The sequence below is a fragment of the Apostichopus japonicus genome, chromosome 22 (genome assembly GCF_037975245.1).
Source record: "Apostichopus japonicus isolate 1M-3 chromosome 22, ASM3797524v1, whole genome shotgun sequence".
NCBI classification, from domain to species: Eukaryota; Metazoa; Echinodermata; class Holothuroidea; order Aspidochirotida; family Stichopodidae; genus Apostichopus; species Apostichopus japonicus.
In genome coordinates, this window is record NC_092582.1 from 15,301,963 (window position 1) to 15,326,209 (window position 24,247).

The window sequence follows — 24,247 nt, forward strand, 5'->3', positions numbered from 1 at the left end:
CTCTTTGTAGTTACACTGTCTAACACATTTTCAGACTTCCCCCACTGATGACCTCAAACGACCTTTGACTTCTCCAACGATGGATAAAAATTCTTGTATATTCACTAAAAATAGATCTGCATACCAAGTATGAATTTCAATGCAGTTTCACTTTCAGGGTTTAATATCATTGCTCACACTGTTTTACACTTCCGACATCTGGTTAACTCTTCTGACCTTTGACCTCTACAAAACCCAGATGTTAATCCTTCATGTAATATTTGAGTTATCCTGTTTACAAGCCAAGGACATCACATGTAAACACAAACCACAGACATAAACTCACACTAATCCCATTGCATATATACATTCCTTTTGCCCCTGGGAAGAAGTAAAAAACCAAGAATTTTATTAGACTTGTAAGGGTTCTCCAGCAAGCATAGAAGGTTTTTGTATCAATCAATGATGCTAGATTTTAAAGACTTACCGCTTCGGGATTTTCACATCTAAAGACGTGACATTGGAATAGTTGACTATCTTTGGAGCCGTGACTACACGTGAAAGCAAAACAGTCGGACTCTGCGCCGGACTCCAGACCTCGACAGCAGAACAAGATTTTCGTGATGCGGAAGTGCGAAATCTCCGAACGACCGTCTCGTTCCAATAATCTGTGAAGCCAAAATTTCAATTTTATTGTGCTGCAAAAATCAATGTAGTTGGAGGCAGTAGAAAATCAATTACCAACGATATATAGAAACGATTTTAACCTTTTTGCCTTTACAAAGATTTTTCATTTACCCCTGGGAATAATTTTGTGTCTCTTATAGGCCTGGAAGGTAGTTATTTTCATGATGCAAAGCGGTCACATGATGACACCAGAGGCAGGTCATATATATGTCGACACGTCAGTATGTTTGGTAACCCTTGGCAGGTGTGGCATCTCTGAAAGTGTCTACTCGAATAATAATACATGGCATCACACGACAGTGTGTGGCACCATACATGTCAGTGTATGCATACAGTACCATATATCAGTTATGTACAGTATGTAATATGTAAGATTACATATATGTATATGGTACAGTATTAATGTAATGTTTCTGTTACCACTGGCATACATGTCAGTATGTGTGGTAACCATTGGCAGGTGGGGCACCTCTGAAAGTGTCTACTTGCATTATAAGTTCATGGCATCACACAACAGTGTGTGGCACCATACATGTCAGGGGATTGCATACAATACTATATATCAGTTATGTACAGTATGTAATATGAAAGAATACATATATGGTACAGTATACTAATGTAATGCATTTGTTGCCACTGGCAGACATATATATATGTAGCCATGCTAGGTGGGATACCAATGAAGGTTAACCCAGGCTGCTAGGTGGGGTACTGTAACAATGAAGGTTTACCCCTGCTAGGTGGGGTACCAATGAAGATATGGGCCATTCCACACTAATGGGGTACTAATTTGTGACATAGTGGGTGAAAATTAAAAGTCATAGGGAAAGCATGAAACTTGGTTTGAGTAATGACCTAGAGTCTATAGCAACTGTATATACCCTCAATGAGATAAGTTTTGGATAAGGTTGGCAATGACAGCCAAGCAAAGTATAATATATGGCGTGTATTACGTACGTAACAAGGACAGATATCTGAGCATAAACAGGCCACAAACAACAATTGTACATGAGTTTTAACAGTTTTTGTTTATTGCAAACTTTGTAATTATAACAATTAACAAAGACAAAATGGATCCAAGGGTGAAAAACTGGAAAAAATATGAATCTTTGATAATACAACGAGAGGGCATTTCAACATTCCCTATGCACAGAACAAATTTTAGTGCCACAAGTACCTTTTTCCCTGAGTATTTGTTACAATATATCTCACATCTTAATGAAAACCACTGCTAGAAGCTATAGTGCAGAAAATGATATGGACTTGCATAAAGGTAGGATGTATGGTTACCATGTTCAGGGTCTTACGTACGTAACAAGGACAGAATATTCTTCAATCTCCACATTAATTTGTCATCAGAAATTCTATGGATTACAAATTATTATTTTCAATTGAATGTACATCTGGGCACTCATTTGTAGCTGTTTCTTTGCTGCTGTACTTTGGAATTATCATGAAATTGTGATGATATATCATATCCTGTGGGAAACAACAACTTATCCAGAGTGGTCTGTTTAAGATTGTAAATGTCAGAGTCAAATTAAAGAAAAATTAAATAGTTGAATGAATAGCTGTAGGCTTGCATGTGATTAATTGCATATATCTAGCAAAGTTAAAAAGATACTACTTATACTGACACCTCTAATGTAGGTCATTGAATTCATTGTTGAACTGAAAATTGAATAGTTAACAATTGAATATTTATAAAATTCAATAATTTCAAAATTGCATATGAATAGTGAAAATCCTAAAATTTCATATAATGCAAGGATTGTTAAGCTGTAGACTTGAATACAGTATGTCAGAAATTTTAAATGAGTAAATAGTTGAATTCATAATTGTAAACTTGCATACCATTGGAAAGATATCAAATTACAAGAGGGTATTAGATACCAACAATATTATCACCAATGCAACACTAAAATGTACCAATATGTACACTAATATCATGTTTGAAACATGGACAGACGAAAAACCATAAATTGTTTTTACTTTTTTATCAAACTGGCTAATGATTAAATGTTCACTTTTCAAACTTTCTGAAAATGTATCAGATGAAGTGGGATAGCCTCACATGTCATGGAATGGAATAAACATAAATTTGAAGCTGTTTTCAGAAAAAAATGCTAAAAAGGAAGCACACACTATCACAAGCATATCTGACTGTTTCTTTTTGCTCTTTTCCATATAGTCAAGCATGCAGTATATTGAAGACAAGCAATCAAGCAAGAACCTAAAACATCTAAGATTCCTGCAGAATAGATGCTGTCAACTGAAACTGTACACAGTACAATTAGCTAGATGGAAAGCCAGAGTGTACTTGTTAAAACTTTGAAATATATACAAAATATGCATTATTTATGCTTTACCACTTTAGAGCTCAGCTTGTGTTATTGCTTTCATTTCAGCATATGTTTTCTCCACATTTTCAATTTCTTGCACAGAAAATGGTCCACTGCCCACCAATGTAAGGGGTCCATCGATAACGAATTTGCCTAAAACCTTCTCAGAATCTGACCTTATAGGCCAATCATACATCTTAGATGCACTGCAAACTCTATGGAGAAACTTAAACAGATATTCCTCCCCATCTTTCTCAAGCAATCGTCCAATATAGAATTTGTTGTCATAGAAGACAGCATAATACTCTTCAGGGCGAATTTCAATCCCTCATTGCTGTGGTTTTAGTAATGCCTCATGCTTGTTCTCTGGTAGGCAGACATCACAGAAGAGATCTTTTAAGACCTTTTCATTCAACACATCCAACTGTGTCTGGACAACTTCAGATTCATCATAATCTGTAATTTATGAAAAGACCAAAAAAAAAATTAAATAGGAAATATTCACTGGCTGTCTTCAATCTTGATGACTGCAATGACCAACCAAATGGTATGGGCAATCCATAACAACTATTCCAGCATTTTTCACGAAGAAGTGAACTGAAAGTCGACAACTCACCCCACCCTCACTTTTGATTAGAGTTCACTGATAAGGAGTTTCAATCTAATTAATGAAATCAAGGCCCTTAATAAAGTTGAGTGACATATCATTTCCCATGAAAAGAAACACTGGAATATGCAACATCAAACATAACACTTCTGTTGATGCATTTTGTTTTTGATTCTGCAAATAGAAGGAAATCTCTTTCAATGTCATGTTGCTTAGCACTTAAAATTTAAGTAAAAAGGGACTGACCCACTTTGTTGGAAATTAGTATGCCACCTGCATTACCCACTTCAGATAAGTCCCCTGTCTCAGATCTTTCAGATGATGATTTACCCACAGTTGCTCCAGTTGCATTATCAGTTGCACTCTCAAGTGTACAGACCGGAATCTCATCCATCTCAGCGTGACCTACATCTGCAGCTTCCATATCACTGCTAGTAGTTGCTTCAAATGAAATCCCTTTAGCAGACATCTTGCGTTCACTCCAAGACTTCACAAACTCCAGATTGATGCACAGTGCTACTGAGTTCAGATCCTGACAGGGTGAACAGAAGCATGAAAGACGCCTTTTGTGCAATTAGTATGGAGAGATCCCAGCTACAGCATGCAACTTTCGTGTTCCAGCCACAATGTCAACATTTGTTCTGGTTGGCCTTTCCCTCTGTATATCACCTTCCTTCACTAAGTAAAAAGTACGACGAGAGTGGTTGCACGATCCATCTGGTTTCACTGGTGCCTTAGCAAGATTTTTGGAGCAGAAGTCATAGAACTCCCAGGGTCCATCAATGGTGATGTTGACATCAGACTTCACTGACCTTGTGACTGCATTTTTAACCACCCCCACCCTCTCCATCACATGGATTTTTTCCATGGCATGAGCCAAAGAAATGCCGCTCAACTTGCACGCCAAAATCTATCGAGATTCAAATCGAGATTTGTATTGTGCGCCACACCCATCAGTGAACTGGATCAGTCTGTTAAACTCCACTTTCCTCTCCACCTTCAGATGTGTGCAGGCCAGTTTACAGAAGTGGGTAACTGCATGTGTATCATGTATGATATCCTCGCTTCCTGAGACATGGTTTGACGATATTCTTTCACTCGCTCAGTCTCTTTAGCTTGATACTGAACATAACATTCCTGATCAGCTTTTATGCGGCCTCGATACCTGCGCATATACATTGCTGCATTGCTAAAACCAGTTGTTCGTTGTCCTTAAATATCCTCTAGTTGAGGTACCTTCCTGTTTAAGGAACGAAGGCGAATTTTCAGGCTCATCTTACCTGAGAAGAGAATAATTTGTAAAACAAAATATCCTGGAGCAAATAAGGTAACATTTTCCATTTTAATATGGAAGTTAAGGAAAGACAAAACTTGGTTTGTTTCAAAATACAGGAGAAAGTTGTAATCCATGGTATGGTAGAAGAAAGTTTCAAACCTTCAATACAGGAGTGTCAATTTCAATGGTGAAATTGTTGCCTCCATAAGCTTTTAAATTAAAGAGATTTGTCATCCACTGGAATTTGCCAATGATGTTATTTGTGTTTGATAACAGTTAGAGCTTACATGATAATTAAAAGCAGCCTGTAGGTAATTACGTGTAAAGACAGATGCACCTCATGCATATATTATATTGTAAGCTGCCTTAATATGGAAGAATGTTGTGTATGGAATTAGGCTGTTTTGAGATAAAGAATCAGGGGCAAGCTGCAATGAAAACTACCACCAGAATTTTTAATCAGAGGTCCCAAGATACTGACATTTGGTGGCTAACTCCCTAATTAGGCCAGCCTGTCCCTGAGAACAATAAATACACTGTGGGTTCTTTAGGTCATAGATAGTTCTTCTCATTAAAGCAATTACGATGAACATGCCCATTTTCAGTCCTCGCGGATCAAACACAATGGTAAGTTTTAACTAGAAAGCAAGACGATACATGTTGATTGTCGTTTTTTGTTTGTACTAAAAATGAGAGTTGAATAAACAAAAATTTTTATTTTTTATTTTTTAAATTAGACCTAGGCAGGCCTAGCCTACACATTATATGCATCAGTAATGAGAAAACCCAGTGTTAGGCTTCGCCTACGTGTCGGCCTAGTTGCAAATTAAAATACGTAATAAAACATGAAGCATCGTCAATTGTCTGTACTGCATTTGTTTAAAACCTAGGCTAGATCTGCACGAAAATATAACGCTACCCTTAACGTTAGGCTAGTAGGCCTAAGTTCGTACTCAACCAGGGAAGATACTAACGTTCGTAAAACAGACCGACTGGGCAAATATGTCTCACCACAGTTGGATTCGAACGTGAGCTTTTTCAATTGAAGCCTAGCATGCAGGTCTAACCTAATCTTTGCTTAATGAAATATTGTTAACTTTATATTTACGGAATCATCGTATGCACTCAGTTCATTTACATCGGTACGTCGACATTAGATTATACATCAAAATACCGAAATCATGCTAACGTTCACACGAGTGACCGAATCTGAAATCTGTCTACCAACAATTACGTTTGAACGTAGGCCTAGGCTAGTTCATTTTAACGAAACTGCTATTGAATTGCACTTCAATGCCAATGCGAGATGAACATTCGTGCCCAGTAAACATTTAGCAAGTTTCATGGTATTATCATGCACCTTTACATCGAACTAAATGAATAATGGAGGTCTTTTGCCAACGTTCGTAACTTCAGACATATTGGCTCAATCTGTCTGCAGTTACGTGCATTAGTTGTGTTTTCTGTCTCACGCAGTGCAATTATACCAAAGGGGGCAACTGCATCTACGAGTCCGCTCACCTAGCGGTGTAACAACTTTCACTTACTGAGTGAGAAATCTCTAAATTGAACCATACCTTGATCACATTGCAAAGTGCTTTATTTTCGGTAAAATTGGTAGTGATTTCGAACGCTCGTAATTTGACTTGCGCTCGTAACTTACCGAGATTCAGAAGACAGATCACAAACTTCCCTCCATGGTTTTAAAAGTCGGTGGGTGACCAAGGGTTGTTGTTTTCTCTGAAATACGCATGCGCCCAAGGATGTTTATCATACTAAACACTCACATGATCGAATGCGCGATTTCCGTGAAAAGTGATGTAAAAGTACGTTCGAACGTAAGCTCTCTTGGACAGATTTTTTTAAAGCTAATTTGGCCGTCGTTTTCCGGGGGATTGGAACACTCAACTCCCTCAAAACCATGTTCATTACTGAGATACGATGTTGTAACAAGGCACAACATTTTATCTCCGCCAAATGTTTTTAGATTACTTTACTCATGGGGCAAGTTACGCTCGTAACTGTTAGGACAGATGTCAATTACGAACGTTTATATATTTTTGTGTGGTCATTTTCTCAATTTTCACGAGTTGGACAAGAAAGAAGACAACAACAGCATTCAGATGATTGAATTCTTTAATCATTATGATACATTACATTGGTCATTTTTGTAACTAAAACATAAAACAAGTGGATTAAAAATCTCCATTAATGCTCTGTCACATATTCCTTGCACAAATTGGTGAGACATGCAAAGAGTTTTTTTAAAATAATTACCAATGAATTGACATAAAGACTTTCAACTGTTAACACTATTTTGCAATATTAAAGTATGGCATCAAATACTTCAAACCATGCAGTTTGTTACTGCCAGGAAGCTTTGTAGACCGATTTCCAACAAGGCTTTGCAGTAACATACATAAGTACCCTATTAGTGTGGAATGGCCCACATACATTCACAGTACATGTTGTATCACATGTCAGTGCACTTTGATATGGTACCATAGACTGTCAGACTTTATGGAACCACAGGGTAGGATTTACTGCACTAACAGCCTGTAGACATGTATGTAGGTCACAATGATACTCAGTAGTCTTTCAATTCAAGCATATAAAATCAATGGTGAAAAACAACAGGTTACCCTTATAGGCTCTGCATGGTTGCACAATCACAATGGAGATAGTGAAGAGCTCTGAGAGCTTGTTGCACTGAGTAAGGTGGAGGCATACACTTTCCATGTAGACACACTTTTGAGTCTGTACGGTGGTCCTTATGTTTATCAATGCCGAGTAGATGCAAAATGTAACTCACTTCGGAGAGTATATATACCATAACTGAGAAACCTGACAGTGAACTTTGTCAGATACCAAACACAATGAGGAAAGAAATAAGACAGAGGGTGTCTCAACAGAGACCTGCCCCCATGCTAGACTGGTACAATCAATCAATCAGGGCAAATATATTACCTCCCCTACCACCCCCCCCCTCTTTATATTAGCTATATCTTGGATTATAAAACCAGCCATGAGACAAAACCCAACCATCACGATGAATCTACATGATAGAGATAACTGCCAGGAACAACCCTTCCCCCCTCCCCACACACACACACACACACACACACACACACACACACACGCCTCCTTTCCCACCCTCCACAGCCACGAGACAAAATACCCATCCATCATGATTGGTCTACGTGATAGAGATAACTGTCATGAACAACCCTGCCCCCCTCCCCACACACACACACACACCTCCTTTCCCACCCTCCACAGCCGCGAGACAAAAACCCCATCCATCATGATTGGTCTACGTGATAGAGATAACTGTCATGAACAACCCTGCCCCCCTCCCCACACACACACACACACCTCCTTTCCCACCCTCCACAGCCGCGAGACAAAAACCCCATCCATCATGATTGGTCTACGTGATAGAGATAACTGTCATGAACAACCCTGCCCCCCTCCCCACACACACACACACACCTCCTTTCCCACCCTCCACAGCCGCGAGACAAAAACCCCATCCATCATGATTGGTCTACGTGATAGAGATAACTGTCATGAACAACCCTGCCCCCCTCCCCACACACACACACACACCTCCTTTCCCACCCTCCACAGCCGCGAGACAAAAACCCCATCCATCATGATTGGTCTACGTGATAGAGATAACTGTCATGAACAACCCTGCCCCCCTCCCCACACACACACACACACACCTCCTTTCCCACCCTCCACAGCCGCGAGACAAAAACCCCATCCATCATGATTGGTCTACGTGATAGAGATAACTGTCATATTAAACAACTTTGTCAACAAGCTAAGAAAGCTCTTTTTATCCATATGAGAGATATCATGGTTGGATTTAATTTTCCTTCACACAATACTCTGAATCTACTTGATCAAGTCTAAATATGGCATCATCAAGCAACATGTGCTTCATTTAGTGTTGGGTTGTTTTCTCTTTATTTATTAACAATGTTTATATTCTCTATTACATAGATATGAGTTTTTGAGCAATTTTGCTGATTCTAAAATATTGAAGCTCTCTGTATGACCAAATAAAGGCATTGGTTTGGGTGTCAACACTGTTAGCATTTTATCTTGAAAAACATGAAAAGAAAACCACAACTTCAGGGAAAAGTTTTTCTGACCCTGACTCACTATGATATCACAGATTGCCCCATCTCAACAAAAAAAAGGATATCTCTCGAAATGGAGCAAGAATCTTTCTTTGCTGTTTTGGGGGTGTGGTTCATTCACAAAGATGTCTGTCACATCTCTAAAATAAGATGATAGTTGGGTTGTGTGTCTCCTTGGGTCGAGAGGACCATGTCTTGGTTATTAACAAACAAAGAACAGGGATGATCACAGACTTCACCTCCTTCATGTCACACCTGAAAACGCATCTCTTTCAAGAGCACTATAATGATGGTTTCTAGGATTTTTTAGATTTTATGATGTTCTGTCGTGTTGGTTTTTAGGTTCTAGCTTCAATTGGAATTTTCACTTTTTAACATTCAAATTGTAGATTTTGTAGTCAATCTGTTTTATCGCCTTACTCTTCACCGGTGCTTTCATTTCGTTTTTCGATATCATTTTCCTGTATATATCTGTATATGGTATGTATTTACGGTTTTATATAGTTACTGTTTTATGTCATTGTTTGTAAAGTGCACAGATGCATGGCGCGTAGGGCGCTATATAAGATTTTATTTACATTACATTACATGCTCACCTGACAGACCCTTCTGAAGTTCTTGGCACCGAGAGGACGATTTTTATTGCTGTTTGACTCTCCTGTTCCCGCAGTATGGTCATATTGCGGGCGACCTCCAGCTCGCTCTTGGGAGCGTTGACGGTGGCTGAACCCAGATAAACGATTCCGCTAAATAGGGTACACGTCTTCTCCAAAGGATTGATCGTCAGAGAGCCAACTTCCGGGTCACTGCTTCTCTCCTCTGAGAAAACGATAGAAAGAAAATAATTAAACCATGTACAATGATAGTTAATGGTATTGAAGTATCAACACAGTTGTAGTGAGAGTGTCAAAACTTGACAACTTGAGCAAACTTTACAAACAAACTTCCATATGTGAAAAGGATGTAAGGCAGGGTTTTCCTAACTTTATCTCCCCACGAACCCCCTGTGGATGTCAGAGTTGTCCACGAACTCCCAACTTTTTGAGACACGATCTGAGTCATTATTACACTATAATACCCATTACAGCCTGTGTCTGTTTCATAATTCAATTATTTATCACATGCACGGTACGGTACTACTATGGCAACATATGCGTATGGAATGCGAAAGAGTTTGTCGATAGGTACGATTGTTGTACATTTCTAAATTATATGATATATCAGATTTAAGTTCAACAAAAAGTACTCTAGTTTTGACTTTCAGAAACTCTAGGATGGACTCACGCACCCCCCTGGGGGTTCATGCAACAGAGTTAGGGAACCCCTGATGTAAGGGATAACAAAAGTGTAGGATTAAAAAGTATATGTAATATACAACAAAGACAGAAATGACATTAGTCCAATTTCCATCTTGATAGCGGGTTCTGTCGGTGAGATACAGAAAACTGTTGCATTCGTTCACTTTGGAGTATATTTTATATGATTTGTGATGTTATAAAAAAGGACAACACATCACAACTGTATCTTTTGCTGAATTGTTTCTTTTTCACAATGAACTGATCTTTGGTTTTCGTCATCTCTCACACACGTGATAAAAAGAAATACTTTGATCTTTGAACAGAATAATTAATGCATAACTTCAACTTTGTAAACAAACAAGGGAAAAACCCCATAGGAAGCAAGCTGTCCCTGTCTACATGTAACTTGTATTACAGAGATTTCTAATACTAGAGAGTACCACTTCTTCGAGCAGATGCAAATCACGTCATGAATGTAGACCTTCTACTTCAGAAAGTTAGCTAGGGCAGGAAGTAGATCGTGACGACAAGTGAGTGGGTACATGAGAGCACACAGTGCTCTTAAGGTGAAGTATTTACCAATTTTGGCAGGTTTAGGGTAGCTGGGAAAAATGCGTGTAACGGAGGAGGAGGAGTTCTAACCTTCTTTTGAGGAAAAGTAAAAGGAAAGTGGCATTTATATAATTATGATGAAGGACTTACCATGTGATCTAGGCTCCCAGGGGTCAGAGGTAACATTAGGGGGTGGGGAAGGCCCATCATCTTGAGGAGAATCGAGATGAACGTGAGAGTTGAGAACCTTCTGTTCAAGGGTTTTCATTTGTAATCGAGACGGAGAGAGCGGTTGGTGCCCTGCCTCTCCTTCGGATGTATCGGTCTTCGACGAGGACACAAAACTTTCGGTAGAGGATGTCGCCTCCGTGCTGGTATCGCCACGATCGCTACCCGTCTGCTCGTCTAACACCTCCTCCAGATGGTGCTGAAGTTCTTCCATGTTTCCGTTTCCGGCAATCTTGAGACCCTCTTCGGATCTGACCGACCCGGCTCCGCCACTGTTGGCCATTTCCGATGGCCCTTCTGAGGGAGATACGACCACAAATTCGTCGGTCACTGACAGGGAATCTTGGCTGACTTTATCTGCCATGACCTTTAACACGGCCTAGATGAGCAGCTCTGACGCACGGTTTCACCGTCCGATTAGATCAGCATCAGAAATTATCCAGATGATCTTTGAAAAAGACAAAAGAATTAATGCATCAATGTGCATAATTACACTGATATCATGAGGCAGGTCTGAAAGAAACAGATGCAATGACTCCTTGCAGACAAACATGAGCGAGGAATATGTTAGCTTAAAAGACCTTATAAACTTTGCTAAAATGGTTTACTAAGTTTAAACACCCAACATAAACTTTTCGGAATAAGTTTGACCGTTTTGGAATATTTGTTTACCTGGTAATCACACATGTTGCAAGGCATGCTTTTTGGAACTTGTCATGTTTCATAATGATTATAGTACACTGAGCAAGGCCGAGATTCACAACATGAATGGTGCACCATCAGTCTGTAGTACCTCAAAGTAGCCTAGGCTTAACTTTCTATTTAACACAGGTGGATTAAATAACGATTTTCACCAAGCCTAAATATCAACATAGTTTGTATCACAGGCATGCAATGTTAGGGCAAAAATTTTGAGGAATTTTTCTGTTTTGTTTTGTTTTTGAATGACCTTTACAGTACACTGTAGACCTATGACTGTTTTCGTTTCCTTTCAGTAACTCCAAAGTGACAGTAGCTGATGACTTATTATTCTACCTATTTTGGGGTATTTTAATAGTTACAATGCAATCTCAATTCGACGGACGAAGCTAGTCTTGACCTGAAATATGAACCTGGTGATTAATCTGAATCTTGTGATAAATCCTGGAATCAATCCTCGGATGAATATGGGGATAGCGTCAGGTTGGTCCAATTGATGTTTTGCGCACTGCATCAATATAAGGCATGTGCTGTGACAAATAGGCAGTAAGCAGTTTTGACTTTGGAAACTCAAGAATGAACTGTATATATACTGTATTTACAATTTTTCAATAGATGCAATTACTTTCCACTGTGGCTTGAGTGAGTCTCTCTGCTCATGGATTGTGATTGGGTGACTAAGCAAGCGACCCATAATAATTCAACGCACAGTCGTTTAAATAGAAATTACCCATGTGATATGATGGGATGTCAATTTTATTCCATATTTTAACATGTGATGTTCATTAAACGATTCTCTGGCCATGATGACGATTGATCTCATGCCATACTTCGCCTTCACGGTTACAGTGTAGTGATATTATTGACTACGACTACAGACCTGTCCTACATATACATGTGTAATTCTGTACAATGATATGTGAGTCTGCCTAATGCTGTGTATTAAATCACATGTAATTTGTATGCCTAGGTGTATTTTATTCAGCAGTTATAATCTAATTCTATTCTGGGAAGAATGCTGATATTCTAGGGATATATATAGCTAACATACATCCCTGGTTATTTGATTGTTAATGGAATAATGGTAATTATGTAGTTGGTACTGCCACTTGGTCACATGTGACCAGTTGTGCCTTAGGAATTTAGAGAGGATAAGGATAGAGAATAGACTAGTATCAGAGTGTCTCAGTCCTGTTAAGTTTCTCTGCAACAGAAGACAAGGTACCTTCGACATGAGAGTAACTATAACTATGAAAGATCATTTCCATTATGCATTTACACAGTGGCATTTGGAGTAATTGCAGAATACCCAGCAACTTTGAAGCAACACCCTTAAAGGAGGTTGGATACGGCTTCTGTATCTACAGTAGGGGGACTAGTAATACATAGAGAAATGCCAAAAAATAACTCTTAAGTCCAATGCATCATGTTGTTGTGGCTGTTGGTTCATTTATGCATAGGGAAGTTCAATACTAGTAAGGAGAAATGTCAACAACAAAAAAAGTAAAATAATAAAGTAACAAAACAATAAAGTAAAGTAAAAAGAAAATATGTATTATGCTGTTGTGGCTACATAGCCTACACTGTCAGGATGGTTCATATTTTTGCCATTCCTACTAAGAATGACCTATCATGACATTGTTATAATTATTACTATGGGACCTAATTGAAACTAAATTTATGCATCTAGGTCTATATAGGGAATTTCTATGCGAGGAGAAATGACAACAAAAAACTAATATCAATGTGTTATGCTGTTGTGGCTACACCATCAGGAGTGCGACGGTTTAGCCAGATACAGTGTGGAGCTTTGTGTTCAGGATATTCTGCAATTAAGAATGACATAATTTATATTCCTAACAATAACAAATACTCGTTAGACCTGTGCTTCATGCATTGCATGTGCAGTACTATAAAACTAAGTACATTCGAGGATCAATAGCAAGAAAGCATAAGCCTAACCTTGAAGTATTAGTCCCAGTGGCAGGTAAATTTTACAAGTTTTTTGTCAAGAATTTTAACGTTGCTTCCGCTAGGCATATCGTTACTTAGTCATGGTCCCCAAATTTTTGAGGGAAGGCTAGGTTAGGCCTATACGCATTGTCCGACTGTAGTATATAGCCTGCTTAATCTGGCCTAATCCCAAGGTTGGCATAAACTAATGACTAACAAGGTTCCTAACAGTAATACAAGCCTAAGGTAGCCTATACTATATTTTGATATTACTACTTAGTACTGGACCGAGGCTATCCTAGCTTTAGGCTAGTCTGTAACTAGTGTAACATTCAAGTGTTAGTGATACTTCAGTACTATTACTAAGGTAGCCTAATGAAGTTACTTTGAAGAAATAAGGGTGGACATAAGACTTACCACAAATAGGAACGTTTTTTTTTCTTCAGCCAATACTTTCATACCATAACCTCACCTCTATATCATATTAAACATGTATTAACGTCGATACACTGGCTTTGACTTTCAATGAGAGTTTTTGTAGAACCCCAAAAGTAGCAGCCTACACTACAGTACATGGGCAAGACCCCTTGTCATTGTACACTCTGTACGCAGACTTATTATTGTTAGTCCAAGTGACGTAATGCACGGTAGTGCCTACATAAATAACATACAGATGCACAGTACGTAAACAGTACGTTCTTACACTGATCTCGAATTGCGAAGTGACCCCGCATGGGAACGATGGCGCTAAATCGAAACACCCATACATAGATGAAAACGTATCGGTAGTCTGTTACGATCATAGAAATTTTCAATTTCTATGGTTACGATATATACTTGAAAGACTGACTTCGGTCAACTTGCGGCTTTGTCAAGCAAATGAGTCTTCTTCGCGAGTTGCTGCTTACAGGAGGATCTAAAATACATACATACATATATATATATATACGCAAACTACAATATTTATCCGGCGATGAATCACCCTTATACGACCGTGACTGCAGAAATGGGGTCAGGTTGAATTCAATAGATAATCTGCATTTTTTGTGTGTGACTAAGCCATACTAATTAACCACCTTTTCCCTGAAAGTGTCTGGTAAAAATGAGTGTCTGTAGGAAATTTTACGCTGAACTAAACAAATGTATTAAAGCTGTAGATGTGTTACCATTTGGTATGTATAGCCCTTCGATCCTCAAGTTGCTTCAACGGGTCCAACTCCAGTTTAACTCTTTAACCCTTCCCCCAGGATGCGGTACGTGTCCCACTTGTCAACCACAGGAATATGGTTACCCTAGTGTTATGGCATGTCCCGGTTTAATTTTGATTCAGGAAACCAGCTACATGTTTGAAAATTGGAAGGTGGAAGCGGGATATAAGAGCAAGAATCAAGCTTAGATTCAAAATAGTGCTATCGTTTGAATTAAATTTGTGCGGTATACGACTTGTAAATGCGTGTGCTATCAAATGTAAGCGATTGTCAATAAAAATTGGGGGGAGGTGACAGGATGGGGCACGTCTTCCCATGCTCCCAGTGGCCACGGCACTGTGTATGTTAACTATCATAACATGTAAAAATAAGTACGGAATATATATGTGCTGGTGGGTAGTCTATATGCAGGTATCTCGTAGCTCTATCTTGACCCAAATGGAGATGTTCTGTTTTCATATTAATTAGGACGACAATCCAGTGCCATACGACGCACTCTGACTACAAGTGTCAATTACTGAATCAAGATTAAAAGTTCAGATAAAATTCGTTCGATCTATGCTTCAGTATGGATAATAAGTAAAACTACGGAACGCCATCTATTTCACAATGTAAGGAGAGATTATCAGTTTGTCAGGAAAATATCGCCATGTTACAAGTTAATATCAGCATGCCACTATTAAAATCAATATAGTATGTGCAATATCAATATATCAGAAATATTATCAACATGTTACAACTCAATATCAGCATGTCGAGAATAGTTTCAATAGTTTTTTTTTTCAACCTGAAAAACGTTTGAATTTTGTTTTGACCCTATCGGCGTTCATGGACGGTTCCATTCGTTCCACACCAACATGTTATTGACGAAAAAATATGAGGGTGTTACAATTTAAAATAAGCATGTCATGGTTGTTATTGATATATATTACACTAAAGTATCAATATGTAAGGGGAGAAAAATCATCATATTATACCTCAGTCTCATCATTCCACGATACATTCTACGTACGCACTTGTCGAATATTTTTCTCATGCAATAAATAAAGCACAACATTGGTGTCGTTCGTTACACACTTTATGAAGAACCTCAAAAGATGCTTGCCCATTTTCATATAAACTTGTAATGGTGCCCTTTCGATGTTTCTAAAAGTGACCTCTTTCTTTTTTAAAGTGCGATTTTGTTGAAAACATTTCAAATACATCATACATACAACTCATATAAGTATGAGCATAATATATTTTCACGCAGCCTTTTGTGAAGATGTAAAACAGGATTTCGATATTAAAACAGTACAGCGCCACCATTTCAGGTTCATCTCTCACACGTTAGTGGGGTTTTGCGATGTATACCATTAACGTTTTCCTTGGTTCTGTTCCGAAAAAAATGCCGTAATGGTCTCGAATAAGATATCACACAATCATTAATAAGACAGGCTTTCGTTACTTTAATTAACTTGATAGAAGACTTGGCAATTTTAAGTAGAAGTTCCAGATATACTTCTTGTAAAAGACATTTCTCAGCGGGTGAACTCTTTTTGAATTTTTGCTAGGTGAAACTCCCCGAATCCAAGTGTATCCTCTCAAGTGAAATTTCCCACGTGATTTTATTTGTATTGTATAATGCAATGTAAAACTATGCCTGAGTGGCATTTCCATGGCGCAAATTTGCGCAAGAAGCGTGAGCATGCGCAAACGAGCCCCTTGGCAAAGACAAATTGAAGTTATGTGATTGTTTCTTAAATAAAACTGGTTGGGACGATTGTCTACATTGTGAACCATGTCAACATTGTGACAATTCGTACCCAAATATCCCTTCACCAGAATATTTATTTTAAATAGCTTTTAATTAGCTTAAATTGTGCGAGCGACGTATATATCAGGCGCGTATCCAGGATTTTCTAACCCGGGGGGCGCGAATTACTATCTAAGCGTAGCGCCACCATCGGTTGGCGCGGAGCGTACAAGAAAATTTTTGGTTTTGATACCCCCCAGATCACCGGAAATGGCACTTCTCGGGCTTGAAAATGAGCAACCAGATGTACACTTTTGCCTGAGAACCAAGTATTTCCCAAAAGTTTTTTTTCCATCCATAACCTTTTCGAAGATTGTCACCAGTCACACATCATGTTCGACCTGATTGCATGTCCTATGGATCATTGCTTTTGTAGGTGATTCTACGTCACGGCCCACAATATCCGAAAGCCCCACTTTTCAAGGTTTTAAGCCCATTATTTGTTGAGAATTTGAAAACTCACATTTCTCAAAATCACTTCAAAGCATACCCATAATGTTGCACAAAATTCAACCTATGGATAACCAATTTAGAAAAACCTCCTTCAACCCCTAACAGACAGGTCAAAATTGAACGAGTAGAGGAAAGTATGATGAATAATGTTGGTGAGGAAATTTTGGAAACTTCAGACACAGTTAATTTATTGGTGTAGAAATATTGCAACCTCTTATTATGGCTATTATAAAACTTGGTTGAAGGAACAGAAAAATAGCAGATATTTCCGATATCAGGTATATCGAAACCGAACACTACACACATAGGCGTAGGTCCTGTAGGAGGCGGGGGCTGCAGCCTTCCCCCCCCCCGCAACCAAATTTTTTCCAATTTTTTTCGGACACCTACTGAAAGAAAAATAAATAGCAATGAATAGCTTAAAAATGATCTCCGTGGTATTTAAAATAAAGTTGTAAGCTTGGCCGACAATACTACTGTAAAAGAGAGTTTTGACATAAATGGATCTGTATGGTTTTTCTCCATCTACATAAGATATTTCGTTGTTTACATTTGGCGGTATACTGTGCAACTTTCACGGACCGTGCGGTCCACGATGCCATGCAATATAATGACCGATGTTTGCTTATATGATATTGGCATCGATATGTTGAACGCGCGCTTTGCGCGCGAAAAATTTTGGCTTTTTTTTCGGGCAAGTCATTACAGCCCCCAAATCCAATTGGGCTCCTACGCCTTTGACTACACACATAGACAGTTTTTGAGGCTGTTCATCGTTGAAAATGCATTTCAATGCTCACTGATATTATGTTATATCTGCTCTTTGCATTACAAATTCGAACAGGCGTGTAGCGAGTAATTGACTGTAGGCAAACTATCTAAGCGAAGCGCCACCATGAGTTGGCGCGAAGCGTACAAGAGAAATTTTGGTCGAAAATGCCTCCCAGATCGCTGGAAATGACACTTCCCAGGCCTTGTAAGTTGCATCTATAAGCATTGTCTATTTTGAAATTACTAGCGATGTCATAAAGAAAATTTGCTCGGGGGGGGGGGCGGTCCCCCCTTCCCGAAATGTTCCCCGACGACTCGGTCGAGTTCAAGACCAGCCACAGTTGGTTCCATATAGCACAATTCTACAATTGTTTAAGGCGTCCATACACACACACGCGTTATGATAGACCATATATAGTATTTATATAGATACATGAGTGAGAGAGGAAAAATGGAAACGTCAAAAATGGAGTTGTCGATGTAAGGGGTAGGGTGAGGCGCACACCCCTTCCGTAATCCTTGATCTGTCACTGTCTACCTGTGTATATAATAGGGATCAGCGCTTTAACTATGACTGTTCCTCTTTCTCTTCCCGAGGTCTTGGCTATCTTCTACTCCCTCCTTTCTCCTTTTTCCCTCTTGTTTATTTTTTTCTTTTCCCTTCCTTCCTCTCCTCCTTTTCTTTTTTTTCCCCCTCCTTTTCCCTTTTTTCTTCTCTTTTTTTTCTCTCCTCTTTTCCTTACCCGGGGGGCGCGCGCTCCCAACGCCCCCCCCTGGATACGCACCTGTATAATATGTGCAGATGAACTAGTTGACAGTTCTATATGGGACTAATATTATGTGTGTAGGACACACTAGATCACCGTAGATCAAGTTTAACCGTTAACCTCGGTTAATCGATATAATGTCGATGGGACTCTAGGTACCTACCTCACTTGACGTATAATACTGTAACGGATCATGCGGTTTAGTCTCATCGAAAAGAGACTTGGAGTAAGAGTGGATCAAGCAGTTTACTCTTTCGTACCAAGGCTCTACCTTAATTGGGTGAATTTTCTTTTGAAGAAAACGAGTACTACGAATATTTCTCCAGGGGCCGAAATATTGAGATAAATTATTTGCTTTCATCATTTATTGAATCTTCACTTGGTGAAAGTCGATCACACTCAATCTAAGTTTGAGTGATAATCGGAAGGTTTCTTTGTTATATATACATACATATATATATATATATACATATATATATATATATATATATATATATATATATATATATATATATATATATATATATATATATATATATATATAATATATATATATAGATATCAATGTTCACTGCTATACTTCAAAACACACAAAAACTTCCTACATGTCATACGCTCCAACTCTATGAATATTCATTAAACCACTGTCAGACGTAAACCAATCGGTCTGACAAATAATCCCTGACAACTTGTGATTGGGTGTTCATTTAAGCGATTCAGTCAGGCGACATGTTTAAACGGTACAATTAAAGCGATGCTTATGGACTTATTGATTTTTGTTATCAAACTCCAATTTTTGACTGGTAGTGTTAAACGGCTGTTAAAAAATTATCAGGGCCATAACAGAATTAGCTTTGGCGTGACTGCACGTATATTTAGCATTGACTGGTTCTTAAGTCGTAAATCACGAAGGTTTCATCATCTCTGTTCGAAGGAAAGTTTATTTCTTGCCGAAGGAAAGAAAGAAGACATTTACGACATGGTCTAAAGAGATGTCCTTTTATTCTACTATATACAAAAGGAATCAATACTCTCTTCTTTTTTTCCTTCAAATCGTGTAGGATTTTCTTTTTTACCTTTTTTTTTGTGTATGTGTAAATCAATTGTTTTTGATACTTTGTTTAATTTGGAAATATTGATTTCAAAGGTTAAACGGAAACGATTTTCCATTTGCTTACATTGATTTGGATGAAAAGTAATGCAAGAAACATGGCCTCGGGAATGCCTGGCTTAAAAGACGGAAATGTTCCTTTAAATTATTTCTCCGAGAAAACTATTTTTAAAATGGAGGATATCCATTTGGAGGAGAGAAGAAGAATTCAAAGAGACGCTGCCAAGAGGATCGAGTCTAATACAGAAGAAGAGGGAGGAAGGTTGGAAGTCAAAACAGTTGGAACTGATCAATCAATAATTACCAATAATCCAAGAAAAAGACCAATTCGACATTCTTTCTTCATCAAAGACATCCTTAGAGATGACGGGAGAAATTTTGACAATGAGAATAACAATAGTTTACATAAGTCACATAACATCAAGGAAGATTTGAATGTTTATTCAAAACATTCTAATGATAGGACTGAATTTTCTACAAAGAGTATGTTGAAAAGAAATATGATGAAAGATTCGGAAAATCTCGATGTACAAAATTCCAGGCAAAGGAATAAAGGTAAGGTTAATGTTCAGTAATTATGTTTGTGTTTAACTTCTTTTGTTTTCGTTGTTGTTGTTGCTTTGTCACAATTAAGCGATTAAGAAAAGAATTTAAATGACATATAAACAACAAGGAATATTTGAATGTTAATTCAAGTCATTCTAATGATAGGGCGGAATTTTCTACGAAGGGTATGTTGAAATGAAATAAAATGAAAATAAAATAATTTTAAGTTTAAACCTGCATGTTGCAATTATCAGTTCGTTTATATTTGATTTTTAAAACAAAACAACAACAAAAAGCAACAACAAAACAAAAACAACAACACATGCAACATTGTTTTAAAAGATTTTACTTTATGTCAGCTTCAGAAGAATGACGTCACTGTCGGATCAAAATTGAATTGATTGATCGATAGATGGATGGACGGAAGTTTTGGACATCTAGTTTGTGTTATGGATGGATAAAGGTTACAGAAAAGTGTATAGTCGGATATATAGCATGGAAACTGAAGCGATCCGTTGCTGGTGTGGCGATATATCTTTAATTATTGTTATGTCGTAATTAAGGGGTTGGTGTAAATTAAAGTGATTCCTTCCTAAATCGGCAGTTAGAGCGATCACAGTAGTTTCTGTATGGTTTGGATGATTTTGTGATTAAATAATAAACCAAAAATCTTATTTGATGAAAACTATTACCGGTTTAAACAGACATAATAATCTGACTCGGGTTTTACAGTTATTTTGCTTTACGTTATATTTTGATGGGGTAGTCAACAGTCCAAAAGTAAAGAAAAAGACAATAAGCTGCTGAAAAAAAGCCCTTTCAGCCAGAAATTCTGACTTGGGTGGGGGGGGGGGGAACTAACGATATAAGAAGGACCACAGTACTCGTGTCTTGTAACTTGTGGTGCATACGATTGTGGCAGAGATGCATATATGAGGGGTGGCACAGTAGCCTAATCGAGGGGTTAGCCGGGCCCCCTTGTGCCCCTGCCTGGTTACGGGCCTGGCTGAAAATATAACAACTTCTGTCAAATATATTGTCATATTTTTACATATTTATCACCATTCGATTTGACAGCTTATTTTATAATTTACATAAAAAAATTTGTTTATCACAAAACGAACTTATGGCAAGAATACCTGCACGATTTTTACTGACAAATATAACAGATTTACTATAGCAATATTGTACATTGTCCATCACCAAAATTTCAATAAAAGCCTTATTATATGCATTTAAGAACCGCATATGCTTAAAAACTCATTTTGCCTGTTGACAATATCTTTTATATTGTGATAAGATTCAAAACTTTTAGAAATTACATACGGGTAACACTGTACTAAATTTGAAACCATGTACACAGATTTACCAAATGAAAAAAAAATGCACTGTGGTTACAATTCCTATATAGCTTATACCATGCCTAGATTCCAATATATATTGTATGCTAAATATAGCTAAAAGATATATCATAAAATCAGTGACCGTATCCAGTCTGAATAACAAGTACATTCTTTTGTTTTATATTCCTACCCCCCCCCCACCCCCCATCATTTTACGGTTTCTGACCACAAACGTGATTTCGAGAGTTGAGGTTCTCTCTACATATTTTAGGAAGGTGGGGGGGGGGGGGGGAGGTGGAAATATACAGGGCCGTATACTTTATATTGACAACCAATACTCGATAATGCATTAACATGCACAGGACTAGTCGAATATAAAACTACCAACCAGACGGCAACAAAGGAAGGATAATTTTTTTTTATCACATTTAAATGTTGTATTTTTATGATTTTGTTTTCTTCTAGTTCAACATAAATTACGTGATTTACAAGTTTCCATATAAGCACATAAAATTCCCTAAAGTGGTCAAAATTGTAAAAAGTAAGTTGTAAAGTAATGTTCCTGACCCCTCTCCCCCCCCCGCCCCTCTACCTTCCCATATGTATTAATAATGATTTGGCCGTCAACTTTGAGAGTTACCATGTTTGTAAATAACATAGTAAAAATGCAGTAATGTACATATGTATTTATAATACATTTATTGAATCTATGTTTAACTTTCTAAATTTTCTACCTGTAATAGATATTGAAGAAATCGAAGAAGAAGGGGAAGAAGAAGAAGTAGATGAAGAAGGAGATGAGAAACTGAAATGTAAAAAACCTCGAAAAACCAGAACAGCTTTCACTGATCATCAACTAAACCTCCTAGAGAGAAGCTTTGAAGCACAGAAATATTTATCAGTCCAAGACAGGTTGGAGCTAGCGTCCAAACTCGCCTTAACAGACACGCAAGTCAAGACGTGGTATCAAAACAGAAGGTGAGTCAGTTGTTTTATATGACCTTATACATGTGCGTGTGTGTGTTCGGGGTGGAGTGAGACGGGAGGAGAGTTGGGGTAGCTGCAGTTAAAGAGGGTAAGCTAAGGTGATGGTGCGAGAACGGGGCTGAGGGAGGGGGTGAGGGAGTTGGGAGGTAGTAAGTTACTAGAGGGCATACTCAGCCTTACAATCGTTTTACCAAAACTAATGGCGAATTGGTGGTCCTATCACATCATCATCCGGGTGTTTGTTTGTCTGTACTCGAGGGTTGGCTAATTTGATGGGCGAAGGCTGGGGTGGTTGGTATAGCTAGCGACATCAGCATATTAGTCGTATTAATGAAAATGTGTTTAATTTGCATATTTACTGTGCGATCGATCGATCGATCGATCAAGTTCCTCGATACAATGTTTTTTTTTTTTAAATAGAAACAAAAAAAGAATTAAACAAGAAATATTGACTTGAAAACACTATTTTTAAAAATTTGAAAACAACTCTTTCATTTTTAAAGAGCAAAATATTACGTTAATTTTTCGATAGTCAAGCAGTTTTTAGTATAGGCCTAATAGGCCAACCTGTTTAACGTATGATCACTGCAGATTCTAGGTAATGCTAAAAGCCTATGTACCTGCTCGCAGACGTTTACCTTTAGATTATGGCGCCAGAAACAACTAACATGGTCTGTTTACCATGCATGTATATGATAATATAAACTATACTTGAACACGTGTCACTAAATATTTAATGTTATTCATAATTTCTTCTTTTTCCTCTTCTTCCTTTATTACTGACCTTCTCAGGACAAAGTGGAAACGTCAATCGTCGTTGGGAATTGATTTTCTACACGAAGCTATCCGATTAGGCGAGGTTCCACCTCATCGATTGTTCCCGCATGCGTCATTTACCTGCCATATTCCACGCCCTGCGTCGTTACCGCCGATGCATGGCATATACGAACGCACCTGCTACGAACAACCGCTTCTCGCCGTCGATTCTGCGTCTGACTACACGCACTCGCCACATACAGGTTTCCAAACGTATGTTCGTAGACCACACCCAGTTATTCCAGATATCAGACAGCCAAGTTCACTGATATCACCCCAGTCTTTGAAGCTGTTGGAACCAGTCATCCCACTGGCATCCTCTATGCAGTTATCTCATCGACACTTACTCGCTGACTTGTACACAAGCTGACTCGTTTCATCAAGCAAAATGATGACTACTTATGGAAAACATTTTGTAAAGGACCTTATCCATGGACGCCGATCTGGACGGAGCGGGGGAGGGGTTGGGGGAAGGAGTGGTGGTAGGGGGTGGGTGGTGGTGGGAACGGGGAGCAGGGAACAGTTAACGTTTGTAGCGGCAGCACTCACTCCACACGGGTTTTCAGACGTATATATCGTACAGCTGTAAAAAGTTGGTTGGTGGTCGCCATATTTCAGTGTGCTGATTAATTTTGGTAATTATTATTAAAATGAAGCTTATAGTAATCTTCTCCCTGT

General features: G+C 38.3%; 3 protein-coding genes across 7 annotated transcripts in view; 1 reads left to right on the plus strand and 2 right to left on the minus strand.

The window, feature by feature from the left end:
- The window catches only part of LOC139963407 (rab GTPase-activating protein 1-like), a 76,158-nt gene extending 61,512 nt beyond the window's left edge, over nucleotides 1–14,646 (minus strand). Inside the window, exons 1-4 of one of the 4 annotated variants that reach the window (XM_071964143.1) lie at nucleotides 14,476–14,646; nucleotides 11,043–11,568; nucleotides 9,639–9,861; nucleotides 467–647 (exon numbers count right to left, since the gene is read on the minus strand). In XM_071964143.1, coding sequence (XP_071820244.1) covers nucleotides 467–647; nucleotides 9,639–9,861; nucleotides 11,043–11,484 — 846 coding nt within the window. In that variant the 5' untranslated portion in view covers nucleotides 11,485–11,568; nucleotides 14,476–14,646. Of the gene's footprint in view, nucleotides 1–466; nucleotides 648–9,638; nucleotides 9,862–11,042; nucleotides 11,569–14,189; nucleotides 14,437–14,475 lie in introns of those variants that run through there. The other 3 variants (XM_071964145.1, XM_071964144.1, XM_071964142.1) reach the window with 3 other exon arrangements.
- On the minus strand, nucleotides 1,676–7,346 carry LOC139963410 (uncharacterized). 2 transcript variants are annotated; one of them, XM_071964151.1, is made up of 3 exons: nucleotides 6,555–7,346; nucleotides 3,862–4,895; nucleotides 1,676–3,464 (listed from the first exon to the last, which is right to left on the minus strand). In XM_071964151.1, exons 2-3 carry the CDS (start codon nucleotides 4,082–4,084, stop codon nucleotides 3,337–3,339), a joined length of 351 nt encoding a protein of 116 aa, XP_071820252.1. In that variant the 5' UTR covers nucleotides 4,085–4,895; nucleotides 6,555–7,346; the 3' UTR covers nucleotides 1,676–3,336. The 2 variants fall into 2 exon arrangements, with proteins under 2 accessions (XP_071820252.1, XP_071820251.1); XM_071964150.1 differs by having other exon boundaries at nucleotides 6,000–7,346.
- Nucleotides 14,647–19,551: 4,905 nt separating the features above from the next.
- LOC139964149 (uncharacterized) lies at nucleotides 19,552–24,042 on the plus strand. Its single transcript, XM_071965530.1, has 3 exons — nucleotides 19,552–20,432; nucleotides 22,510–22,744; nucleotides 23,546–24,042. The coding sequence occupies exons 1-3, from the start codon at nucleotides 19,955–19,957 to the stop codon at nucleotides 23,937–23,939; spliced, it is 1,107 nt and encodes a 368-aa protein (XP_071821631.1). The 5' UTR covers nucleotides 19,552–19,954; the 3' UTR covers nucleotides 23,940–24,042.
- The last annotated feature ends 205 nt before the right edge of the window (nucleotides 24,043–24,247 follow it).